Source organism: Aegilops tauschii, chromosome 4 (genome assembly GCF_002575655.3).
Source record: "Aegilops tauschii subsp. strangulata cultivar AL8/78 chromosome 4, Aet v6.0, whole genome shotgun sequence".
Classification (NCBI taxonomy): domain Eukaryota; kingdom Viridiplantae; phylum Streptophyta; class Magnoliopsida; order Poales; family Poaceae; genus Aegilops; species Aegilops tauschii.
The window spans coordinates 404656932-404669727 of NC_053038.3; the positions used below are offsets into that span (position 1 = coordinate 404656932).

Below are 12796 nucleotides of genomic sequence, written 5' to 3' on the forward strand. Positions count from 1 at the left end.
CGTGCTCAGTCCAAGCCCATCACTCGCGGCCGGGGCACGCCGTACCACCACCACTAACACGCACGGCACGCTCAAGAGAATGCTGCATGCTAACTCCATCACCGTCGATTCAGCCCTTGCCTGCCTTGTAAGTATACTGACTCCCCGACAGTTTTTACAGTGTTACACAGACTGGCTCGGTTTCGCGAGCTCTGCGGCGTGGCGCAGGCTGCTGGAAAGTCATGCGAAACGAGCGCCGTGCCTTGTGCAAGAAAAGACACGCTCCGAGACACGGCGGCCAGGCCGGGCCAGCACAGTGCAGCTAACATCTTTCTAACCCGACACAAGTGTGCCGTGCGAGCGCGTAGATGCCAGCAGCAGCATGGCCCGGGTGCGTCTGACGCCTGCGAGTGAAACCAGGCATGCACTGCACTGTGGAGACGAGATGAGATGACGGTTCACGTGCACGCGCCAATTTCACTTGGCCGCAACCCATGCATGCTACAGGAGAGCGACGGCCGGCCGGAGCGAGCGAGCGTGCGCGTCCTCTCCTGCCCGAAGCCTTGACGTGGGCGCGCCAGTGCGCCTGCGATGTGCATGCATGTCACCCAAGCACGCGTTCGAGCAAACAGAGTCACAGACGTCCAAGCGTGCACGGGCTGCCTCCGGCCTCCTATTTACGTGTGATTTCAGAAACAAAATCACTTCGATCCAATTGGAGAGACGAGGCCTACTAACTGCTTTGTACAAGACAGTACTACCACAACAGAGATTACACCGGTCTAATTCATCCACAGCATTATCATCATACACTACCACTAATCTACCACATGCCTGCCTCCTCCTGCACACGCATCCGGACACGCCACCACATTCCGAAGAGTACACCACAAGGTACAGGGGCCGCGACAAAGGTACAGCCACTAAATGCTGAGGAGATCCTGCTGCGCCGGGGACTCCTGTGGCCCGTCCTGATGCTCCTCATCTTCTCCTTCCACGGTGGCCTCCACCCGCGTTGTGCCGGCGGTCATCGACGTCGCCCCCGGCATGTCCGCCAGGATCTGCACCACCTCCCGCATCGTGGGCCGCTCAACGCTTTGCTCCGCGACGCAGAGCATGGCGACGTAGAAGACGTGCGTCAGCTCCTGGATGGGCACCGTCGAGAGGCGCGGGTCGGCGATCTTCATCACGCCTTCCTTGCTCGACCCGGTGGCCGTCCGCACCCACTGCACGATGTCCACGCCGTCGCCGAACTCCCCCACCGGCTTGCGCCCGGTGACCAGCTCCAGCAGCACAACGCCGAAGCTGTACACGTCGCTCTTCTCGTCCACCTTCAGCGTGTAGGCGTACTCTGAAAAGGCACAGAACAGAGAATGCGGCCACATAAGATCACATGCCAACAATTCCCAAAGATGATCCATTTAAACGACAAAGTGATGAGAGGCTGGCTTCAGTTCCAGGGCATGTGCCGCACAGTTGGTGCCGCACAGTAAAATCAATCAGAGCATACTAAAACTGAAAATACTCCCCGATGATTTGCATCCAAATTTTTGTGAAAACTGAAAACGGAGGAGGACCGTAATGCGTACCGGGAGCGATGTACCCATAGGAGCCGGCGATCGCGGACATGCACTCGGAGCCGCCGGCGTTGCCGTTGAGGAACTTGGCGAGGCCGAAGTCGGCGACGTGCGCCTCGAAGTCGGTGTCGAGGAGGATGTTGTTGGACTTGACGTCGCGGTGCAGTATCGGCGGCGAGCAGTCGTGGTGCAGGTAGCAGAGGCCCTTGGCCGCCTCCACGGCGATCTTGTACCGCGTCGCCCACTGCAGGTGGCCGCCCTTCTTGCCGTGGAGCACCTCGCCGAGGCTGCCGTTGGGCATGTACTCGTACACCAGCAGGTTCGTCTCGCGGTTGGCCGCGAAGCCGAGCAGCCGCACGATGTGGCGGTGCCGGATCCGCCCCAGCGTCTGTATCTCGGCGGAGAAGCCGTAGTCGTCGTGAGCCGAGCCGGAGCGCCCGATGGCGGACAGCCGCTTCACGGCCACCACCGCGCCGCCCGGCATCGCGCCCTTGTACACGATCCCGGACCCGCCCTTGCCGATCACGTTCTCCTCCTTGAGGCAGTCCAGCACGTCGTCCACGGCGAAGTCCAGGCGCTGGAACGCCGTGATCCGCCACGCACGCGCCTCCGCCGACCGCTTCAGCGACCGCGCCTTCAGCACGGCCGCCACGGCGAAGATGATGGACAGCGCCAGGAGGCCGAGCACCAGGAGAAGCTTCGTGGTCGACGAGAGGGACCCGAAGGCCGACGTGGCGACGCCGTGACCGCCACACGGAGACAGGAAGGCCCCGCAGAGACCAGGGTTGCCGGCGAAGGAGGTGGAGTTGAAGTAGGCGAACTGCCCGGTGGCTGGGACCTCGCCGGACAGGCGGTTGTACGAGAAATCGACGGCTGTTAGGCTCTGCATTCCGGCGATGGAAGGCGGGATCTCCCCGTCGAGCGCGTTGCTGGATAGGTTGAGGTAGTTGAGGATCCGTAGGCTGGCGAGCGCGGCCGGGATGCTGCCGGAGAGCTTGTTGCCGGATAGGTCGAGGAAAGTGAGCAGCCTGCAACCCGCGATCGCCGGCGGCAGCTCCCCGGATATCAGGTTGCCAGACATGTCCACCTTTGAAAGCTGCTGCAACTTCCCAATAGCCGGCGGGAGCTCGCCGGACAGCTTGTTGTCGGCCAACAGAAGCTTCTGCAGCCCCACGAGCCCACCGATCCCCGCCGGCACCGGGCCAGATAATCGGTTGTTATACAGGCTCAGCTCCCCTATCGATGGCGACACCTCGCCGGCGTCCAGCCGGAGCCCGCCGGACAGCAAATTGTTGTGCAGCTCTACCTGTGTCAGGTTCTGCAACGTGAACAGCTTGGCCGGAATCGTCCCATTGAGATAATTCTCTCCCAGTCGAATCCTCGTCAATGACGGGCACCCGGCGAGCCCGTCCGGAATGCCGCCAAACAACGAATTTCCAAGCGCGATGAACGTCTCCAGCCGACCGCCGGCGCATAACTCGGTCGGCAGAACGCCGGTGAGCTTATTTGTGCTCACGTCGACAATCCTCAGCCTGGTTGCCGCCACACCAAGCTGAGCCGGCACTCCGCCGGTGAAGTTGTTCTCCCACAACTGCAGCACTTCGAGGTTCGGCAGGTCGCCGATAAATTCGGGAATCTCGCCGGCGAGGCGGTTCCGAAAGAGGTTCAGCAGCGTCATGTTCTTGAGGGCCGCGAAGCTCGCTGGGATCTCCCCGGCGAACAGGTTGTTGGACAGGTCGAGCGACTTCAGCGCGCCCATCGCGCCTATCTCCGACGGCAGCCGGCCGGAGAGGGCGTTAATCTGTAGAAACAGAGTGTCTAGCGCCGTCAGGTTCGCCAGCTCCGGCGGGACCTTGCCGGAGATACCGCAGCTCGCCATGTCGAGCCGCACGAGCTGCCGCAGCCTCCCGAGCTCAGGCGGTATGCCGCCGGTGAAGCTGTTGAAGTACCCGAGGTACAGCTCCCTCAGCGTCGACAGGTTGCCGAGCTCGGGCGGTATCTCCCCGGTGAGCTCATTGCCGGAGAGGGCCAGGTACCGGATGCGGCTCCATTGGCCGTACGACGTGGGAATGCTGCCGGAGAAGAAATTGCCGCCGAGGTGGAGGTGGACAAGGTTCGTGAGATTGGGGAGCGCGGCAGGGAGCGGGCCGGTGAGGTTGTTATTGTACAGGTCGAGAACGCGGATGTCGGTGAGGCTGGCGATGAGGCCGTCGGGGAAGGTGGAATTGAAGAGGTTATTGGAGAGGTTGAGGGACCGGAGGTGCGGGACGGAGGAGAGGGCGGCGGCGGGGATGGGGCCAGTGAGGTTGAGGGCGGAGAGGTCGAGGGAGATGACGCGCGAGCCGGCGGCGTCGCAGGAGAGGCGCGGCCACGAGCAGAGCGGCGTGGCCGGCGTCCAGTGCGCGGAAAGGTAGCCCGAGGGATCGGCGAGCGCCACGGAGAGGTTGAGGAGGGCGGCGGCTTCCGGGGAGGCGGCGGAGGTGGGTGAGCCGGAGGCGGTGGAGCGGGTGGCGGTGGCCAGGAGGAGGAGGAGGACGGCGAGGAGAAAGGTGTGAGTGGCGGCCATGGAGCGTGCCATGGATGGGGGCTGTGCTGGAGTGGCGCTCGAGTTCAAGCGGACAGCGTGGGATTATATGCGCGTGTGCAGATCTTCCGTTTCAATTTCTTTCCTTTTCATTTCTGCTTTTTGCTTGGGTGGAAAATGAAGCATGTTTCAGGGTACCGTGCGAGCATGCTGATTTCCATTGTTCTCCTTTAGGTCTAGCATTTTCGCTCCCCCTCCTTTAGTTCGTTTTTGGTCAGAAGGTAAGAGCTTCAAAAAGAAAAGAAAAAAGGTAAAAGGCAAAGCTCCAAATTTACCTAGAACACCGGGGCAATCGTCGCTGGACAACTGTGGTACAATCTTTGAATCATCACAAAAAAAAAATTGGCATCTTCAATCATCACAAGATATTTCAGCGGTTTATGTAGCAAAAAGGGGTCATCTATCAGATTAAAGGAAAGTTCGCTTGCCAATATTACATGGATACTTTTTTTCAAGGACACATGATACTTTGATATACGGATTTTATAACTCCCAAACATGCCGTGTTTCTGCTCCTCGTCCCGAACGCCTCCTATACCATTGGTTTTTCAGCACAAATCTTAAAGCACAGAAAGTTGCCACGTCACCACAAACTTATTCGGGATGAACCCAACCCGTCGCGAACGCCGCCCCACGAGTCACTCCTCTTTCTCACCCGTTCTTCCCCGGCTCCTCTACCTCACCCATTTACCCTCCCCCCCCCCCCCCCCCCCCACAACACCAATCCTCCCGATGGCCTTTAATCGGCGAGACCAGTTGTTCCCAGCAAAAAGGGGTCATATCAGATTACGGAAAGTTCTCTTGCCAATACTACTGGATAGTACTTTTTTTCATGGATGCCGGATACTTTGATATCATATATGCCACCATGACGCGGTAGCACATATCAGATTAACCATTTCTTGTGGTGGTTTTCTATGTATGATATTTACAGTGGTATCTTTCAAAACATGAAATTGGTTGTAGCACCGAAAATGCTAAATTGAGGACGAGCTACAGGAGCTGCTCATTTTTTGAAAAATTCGAGAATCACGTTTTTAAGTTTCAAAAATTTCTAAAAGAATACACACATTCCATACAGATGTATACCTCATGTTGTGTAAAATTTTGAGATGATATACGTTATGATGGGAGCTACACTAAAAATATTACTATAAAGTCTTGATACAACATGTATAATAAAGTCTTGATAAAAATGATGATTATAGTATACATGTACTCCAAGGTACATAATTACTGAAAACAAAAAATTGTTGTCGTGAGGGGGAGAGGGGCCAGAGCCCCTGCCCTAACATGACGTAGGGGAAGGGCACAATCCTCCCTAATTCTAATTCAACCGGGTATTTGAGATGATTCGAATACACTTTAAGTGTTTGTTGGTAACATATATGGATTTATCATATTGATGTTTCTATTAAGTACCCATGGATTTTAGTTTAGGCAGAATTGTCAGGACCCGCCTTGTTGAGAAAGGAGCTAACTTATAGAGATACATGACATGTTTGGTTCATGACTAATTTTGTCACAACTAACCGTAGGTAAATTGTGGTGGTCACAAAAAATGTGGCGTACAAAATAACCACCACAAGTGTGACCAAATGTGGCAAAAAAAATCTAGTCATTGACATTGAACCATATAGCTAGAGAAGTGTGGCAAACCAAAGGTGTGACAATTGACCAAACACATGCCTGAGATATTGTTGTATGACTAAGGTTAGGTGTGACAACCTTAGGCTGCAAAGCAAACATGCCCAAAATGTATTATTAAATACCTATGTATACAACTACAGTCCATACTTTAAATCAAAATAAATTCCCACATGGTGGTACCACCACATATCATTTGTTTTTTTTAAGTTTGAAATGCCAATGGGTGTGATTTTAGTAAAGTTAATCAGATATTTAGCTTCTAGTTCTGATAACGAGCAAAACACAACATACCTATCCAAAAACAAAAACTTACGACTTGGTAACTTGCAAAGTACAAAACACATCCTCCTCATTTTTTTTGAATTTTTTCTTGGCGCACAAGTTTTGGCTTGCCACTTTTTAAAATTCTAGCTTCATCAAACTTGGCAGACACTCGATTAAAATACTCTAAACATTGTTGTATTCCTTCCTCTTGGCATACTCGATTAAAATTCTAGTACCGTTTTCAAATATGTGAACTTTTTTAAAAAATTCTGTAATTTTTTTAAATCCATGTACTTTTTCCAAGTTCACGTACTTCTTTTAAATCCGCGTACTTTTTAAAAGTTCATGCAGTTTTTCTAAATTCATGTAATTTTTTTTTAAATAGAAGTACTTTTCATATTTGCGTACATTTTTCTGGAAAGAGTTCATGAATTTGAAAAGTTTATGCAAACTTGGAAAAAGTACGTGGATTTCAAACTTTTTTACGAAACAACTACGTGAGTTTCAGACAAAGTTCATTTATTGGAAAAGAAACACGGATTTGGGAAAAAAATACCTGAACTTAAAAAGTGCATGCAGATTTGAAACAAGTTTGCGAAATTCAAAAATAGTTCATAGATTTGAAAAACAATACTTTGATTTTATAAAATTACAAGAACTTCGAAAAAATACGCAGATCTGGAAAAATAAGTGGATTTGAAAAAAATACGCAATTTGTTTTTTCTAAACGGATTGGAAGAAAGTACGCAGATTTCAAAATATATCACGGATTTGAAAATATTATGCGGCCTTGCAAAAACTACGCGGATTTGAAAAGAATATGTGAATTTCAAAAATTTCACGAATATCAAAATATACATGATTTTGAGTTAGCACCGGTCGAAACCGGGGTGAGTCAGCACCAAGACCAGTCAAAACCGAGACCAGGGATGAAACTTGTTTGGTTTCGGTAGTTGGGGGTGCAAGTTGTCTGGTTCTGGAGCTGAGGGACCAAATTTAGACTTCACCAAGAGTTGAGAGACGAAAAGTAAACTTTTCTCTTAGTTTTGTATGTTTTTTCCGATTCATGTGAACCAAACATCCAACTTGACCCAATCATCTATTTTTGCATGCATTTTTTCCTATTCCGGTGTTTTCCTCATTCCCATGTTTTTAGAATCCGCCAAACCAAAGGACCTTGAGAAGGAGCACTAAACCTGACGGGAAACTGGAGAGGCGGCTCTTCCTATTCTATTTAACACTAAGGCCAAATGACAAAGACGTTAGCCTAAAGTTTTCTCCTGGTTCGGGAACAAATGAATGTTGTTCTGCATCACATATGTAAGCATCCCTGGCGAATGTAGAGTACTCCCTCTGTTTCTACCTACTTTATAAAAAAATATGTGAAAAATTACAACAAGAAATGTAGATATAATGTGAAAATGTATTCATAATGAATCTAATGGTTTCAATTTGGTATCGTAGATATCAGTATTTCTTTTTCCTAAAATTTGGTAAGGCTAATATGCTGAGTAAATAGAAAAATGAGGGGTGGGTAAATAAAAATGAAGGGAGTATTTTGAATATACTGCTGGAGCCTATACCTGGCCATACCTCGGGCCCGGCCTAGCCAAGCCCGACGCAAAAAAACCAGGCCCGAGCCCGACCATCGGGCCTGTTTTCTGGGCCCGAGCCCGGCCCGAACACGTAAAAGCCCGTCAGGCTTCGGGCCGGCCTGGCCCGTCCTGCAGAAAATGCGAAAACGATGGGCCCAGCCCGGCCCAGCCTTCGTGCTCAAAATCTAGGCCTGAGCCCGGCCCGGGAGCGGCGGCGGGCCGGGCCGGGTCGGGCTTTTTCGGGCCGGGCCGTTCGGGCTGGGCTGCCCATGGCCAGGACTACTGGAGCCCATCCGCGGCTGCACCCCACAAAGCGGTGGGTACAGAGGAAAGCAGCCGAGGGAGCAGTGTTGTTGAAAGACTTAAATCCCTAAAGTTTCCGCTGATTGAAGTAGAGCCCATGTCGGGGAATCTGGGGAATGACTCGCGTAAATGTTGCTGGTTAAATCACCTTTGGCATGCATACAGCACTTACACTGACGTGTTGGTCCCAGCTTGCCCGGTCCCCCGTCACAAGTATATATTAGATATACGTGTTGTAATATAATTGGTATTTGTACGGTTCCCTCTTATAAATATATGACAACCGTACCCACCAAGGGTATCGAGCATTGTTCCAAACCCTAATCTGTTTAACATGGTATCAGACGACGCGTTCGGTCCGCGCCGTGCTTCCACTTCCTCTGCCGCCGCCGCGCCGCCTCCATCAACCCTCGTGATGGAATCGCCGTTCATGGCGTCTACCCTGCTCGCCTGGGCCCGTTCGTCCGCATCGGGGTCGCGTCCTCCAGCGCCCCGATCGCCCGCGCCTTCGATCGCCCGTGATGCCGCCCTGGCGTCGCACGCGTTTGATCCGCGCAGCTACCTTACGACGCCGCTGCGAACTCTGCTGCGCCGCCGGCCTCAGGCCCTCGTGGCACTCCCGTCCAGATGCCGTACGGTGGGCCGTATCCAGCGCCGTACGTCGTGCCGTCGTCGCCGTATGTCGCGCCGACACCGTATGCTTCGTCCTCCGCGGTGCCCTACGAGGCGCCGTATGGCGCGCCCTACGTTGTCTCTGTGCCGCACGTCGCGTCGCTGCAGCCCTACGGCGTACCTCCTACGGCGCCCTACGGTCATCACCAACACTACCGTACGTCTCCGTCGGCCGATGCGCTGATTCCGTACAGTGCTCCTCCCACGTACGACTCGCAGCTCTCCGCATCGGTGGCTGAACCAGGACCTTTCCACTTCGCTCACCTGGTGACGGTGAAGCTCTCTGCTGACAACTACCTCCTGTGGCGCGCTCAGGTGTTGCCGCTGATGCGTAGTCACTACCTTGAGGGGTATGTCGATGGTACGCTGCCGTGTCCCCCGGCCATGGTTCCGGTGCCCTCGGCCGCTGGTGGCTCCGTCATGGTGTCCAACCCTGCTCATCGTCGGTGGATCGCTCAGGATCAAGCTATTCTGGGTGCCATTCAGTCCTCGCTCACACCCTCCATGGCCGGCATGGTGGTCTTTGCCGCGACGTCGAGGGATGCATGGCCACGCTCGACTCCAGCTTTTCCTCGCAGTCGCTTGCCCGTTCCTCTGCCATTCGTAACCAGCTGGGTGAGGTCAAGAAAAATGACCTCTCCGTCACGGCCTTCTTCAACAAGGTCAAAAGTTTGGCTGATACACTCTCGTCTATTGGGAAGCCTCTTCGTGATGAGGAGTTCACTTCGTTCATTCTCAATGGGCTTGATGAGGACTATGATTCTCTCGTTGAAAACATTAATGGACGTGACACACCGATGCCGCCTCGCGATCTCTATGCACGCCTTCTCAACACCGAACAGAGGCTCGCTGCTCGCCGCTCCGTTGGCGTCTACACGGAGGGCCCTTCTGCGAACGCTGCTCTCCGCGGGGGCGCCCGCGGTGCCAAGCAGAAGGCGCCGCCGACCTCAGGCAACCAGCCCCGTCCGCCCACTCCACCTCCGACGGCTGGCCGCAAGAGGCTCCACTGCGAGGCATGTGGTGGTGGGGTTGAGTGTCAACTCTACGGCATCGAGGGGCACTTGGCGTCTCGGTGCCATCGTCGCTTTAAACGAGATTTTCTTGCATTGGGAACAATGGGAAGGGCAATGAGAAGCAAGCTGCTCTCGCTACACCGGATCCCGGGTTCACTCCTTCATACTCGGTGGATCCTACCTGGTACATGGATACGGGCGCTACGGACCATTTGACGAGTCAGCTTGACAAGCTGGCCACTTGCCAGCCCTACACCGGTCACGATCAGGTCCGCACGGCCAATGGATCAGGTATGCCCATCTCACATGTTGGTCAGGCATCTCTTCTTTCACGTACCACTAAAACCTTGCATCTGCTTGATGTCCTTCGTGTACCCTCAGTCACACGTAGTTTACTCTCGGTTCCTAAATTAACTCGTGACAACAATGTGTTTGTTGAGTTTCACCCTTTTCATTTTTTTGTTAAGGACCGGGACACGAGGGACATTCTTCTTAGTGGTCGAGCTCGTGACGGCTTATACGCACTTGATGTGCCACGAGTCTCTCAAGTTTTCAGTGGTGTTCGGGTGTCGTCGTCGCAGTGGCACTCTCGCCTTGGCCACCCCGCTACTCCCATTGTGCGCCATGTGCTTCGTCGCCATCATCTTCCTGTTGAGTCGAGTAATAAGGAGTTTCTAGTGTGTGATGCTTGTCAACAAGGCAAGAGTCATCAGTTGCCTTTTTCTGTATCAAGTCGTGTTGTCACGACTCCTCTTGAACTTGTGTTTTCAGACGTGTGGGGCTATGCCCAAACTTCTGTTAGTGGTCACAACTATTATGTCAGTTTCATCGATGCTTTCAGTCGCTTACTTGGATTTATCTTATTAAGCGCAAATCTGATGTGTTTCATGTCTTTATGCAATTTCAAGCACATGTTGAACGATTGCTTAAGCACAAAATTATCCATGTTCAGTCAGACTGGGGGGTGAGTATCGTGACCTTAACACCTTCTTTCAGAAGCTTGGCATCTCACACCATGTGTCTTGTCCTCATACACATCAGCAGAACGGTGCAGCTGAGCGCAAACACCGTCACATAGTTGAAACTGGCCTGACACTTCTTGCACATGCCTCTGTCCCGTTTCGGTTCTGGAGCGATGCTTTTGTTACTGCCTGTTTTTTGATAAACAGGATTCCCACACGACGCCTTCACATGAAGTCTCCACTCGAAGTGTTGCTTAATGAAACTCCAGATTACTCCCTCCTCAAAGTGTTCGGCTGTGCGTGTTGGCCGCATCTTCGTCCGTACAATAAGCATAAACTTGAGTATCGATCTAAACAATGTGTGTTTCTTGGGTACAGTCCTCTCCACAAAGGTTACAAGTGTCTTCACATCCCGTCAAATCGTGTTTACATTTCTTGTGATGTTATGTTCGATGAGACTGTCTTCCCGTTTTCCACGCTCACATCACCCACCGATACTCCCGTCACTGATTTGCACCCTTTTCCAGTTTTGCCTGATCAATTTGTGGATGCTGCATATTCTCCTCTGTTGTTGCCTAACCATGGTGCAGGGACTGGACGAGGCGCTCGACTTGAGCTTCTGGATGATGATATGGCCACAACTGCGCCAGTTGCTGCTACGCCGGATGAGGCGCTCGACGAGGCTGCCCCCGCCACTACCCCGCTTGACCCCGACATCGATCACGCGTGCATGCCTCATGCACGAGGATCCGACGGGGTGACCAAGTCGCCGGGGCCAGCGGCCTCGCTGTCGCCTGGGCCGGCCTAACCTGCGGAGCTGTCGGTCGGGTCGGCTGGACCCGCGGCGCTCTCCCCTGAGCCGGAGGCCTCGCAGGTCACCGAGTCTTCGTCGCCTGGTCCGTCGACGCCGATCACGCCCGGTCTGTCTTCGCCGACCCTGACCGTGCCACCGGATGCGCCTGTTGACTCGCCCGCCGGTGCGTCCTCCTCGCCGCTGCTGGATAGTTTCTCCTCTGGTATGGCAGCTCCAGCGCCACCTCCGCCTGTCGTCCTGCGTCCCCATACTCGCAGCAAAAGTGGCATCTTCCAACCGAAGAAGCGCACTGACGGCACTGTCGCGTGGCTTGCGGCCTGTGTGGCACATGCTGAGGCTGACCCTACGACTGAACCACGACATTTTCGAGCGGTGCTTGGCATCCCGCATTGGCGTGCTGCGATGGAGCAGGAGATTCATGCCCTTCAAAGAAACAACACTTGGCGTCTTGTTCCACCTCCATCTGGTGTTAATATCATTGACTGTAAATGGGTATTCAAGGTGAAGAAACATGCTGATGGCTCCATTGAGAGGTACAAGGCACGCCTGGTTGCCAAGGGGTTCAAACAACGGTATGGCATTGATTATGAAGACACATTCAGTCCTGTTATTAAACCAACTACTATTCGTGTTCTTCTCTCTTTGGTTGTTACTCGCGGATGGTCGCTTCGACAGCTTGATGTTCAGAATGCCTTTCTCCATGGAGTTCTGGAAGAAGAGGTTTATGTGCGTCAGCCGCCAGGTTTTGTTGACCCTGCTCAGCCACATCATTTATGTCGCCTTGTCAAAACTCTCTACGGTTTGAAGCAGGCCCCGCGTGCGTGGCATGCCCGTCTTGGCGCTGCTCTTCGTGCGCATGGGTTTGTTCCTTCTACAGCAGACACGTCTCTGTTTATTCTACAGCGACCTGAGGTGACTATGTACATTCTGGTATATGTTGATAACATCATCCTTGTTAGTTCGTCTGCTTCTGCTACAGATCGGCTTGTGTCCTCTCTTGGTGCTGAGTTTGCTGTTAAGGATCTTGGGAGACTGCATTATTTTCTGGGCCTAGAGGTTCTTCATTCTGATGGTGGCTTGACTCTTACTCAGAAGAAGTACTCTCAGGATCTCCTGCGTCATGCCGGTATGTTGCAGTGCAAGTCTGCTACGACTCCCATGTCTGCTACAGACAAACTGACAGCTCTTGCTGGTGACTTGCTTGCTCCTGAGGATGCCACAGAGTACCGCAGCATTGTGGGTGGACTGCAGTACTTGCTCATTACTCGACCAGACATATCATTTGCAGTTAACCGTGTGTGCCAGTATCTTCATACACCACGTGATTCTCACTGGTCAGCTGTTAAGCGCATCTTGCGCTATGTTCAACACACTGGTTCATAT

The 12796-nt window shown here is 52.8% G+C and overlaps 1 protein-coding gene across 1 annotated transcript; it reads right to left on the reverse strand.

Moving 5' to 3' along the window:
- Nucleotides 1-666: 666 nt before the first annotated feature.
- LOC109742292 (uncharacterized) lies at nucleotides 667-4166 on the reverse strand. Its single transcript, XM_020301385.4, has 2 exons — nucleotides 1569-4166; nucleotides 667-1330 (listed from the first exon to the last, which is right to left on the reverse strand). The coding sequence occupies exons 1-2, from the start codon at nucleotides 4132-4134 to the stop codon at nucleotides 903-905; spliced, it is 2994 nt and encodes a 997-aa protein (XP_020156974.1). The 5' UTR covers nucleotides 4135-4166; the 3' UTR covers nucleotides 667-902.
- Nucleotides 4167-12796: the final 8630 nt, after the last annotated feature.

What these genes read in the sequence shown, in the direction of transcription:
- LOC109742292 (XM_020301385.4), bottom strand. Translation starts at nt 4,134, where the DNA reads ATGGCACGCTCCATGGCCGCCACTCACACCTTTCTCCTCGCCGTCCTC. An exon ending in CTATGGGTACATCGCTCCCG is followed by an intron (nt 1,331 to 1,568) that starts GTACGCATTACG and finishes GTGCCTTTTCAG; the next exon opens with AGTACGCCTACACGCTGAAG.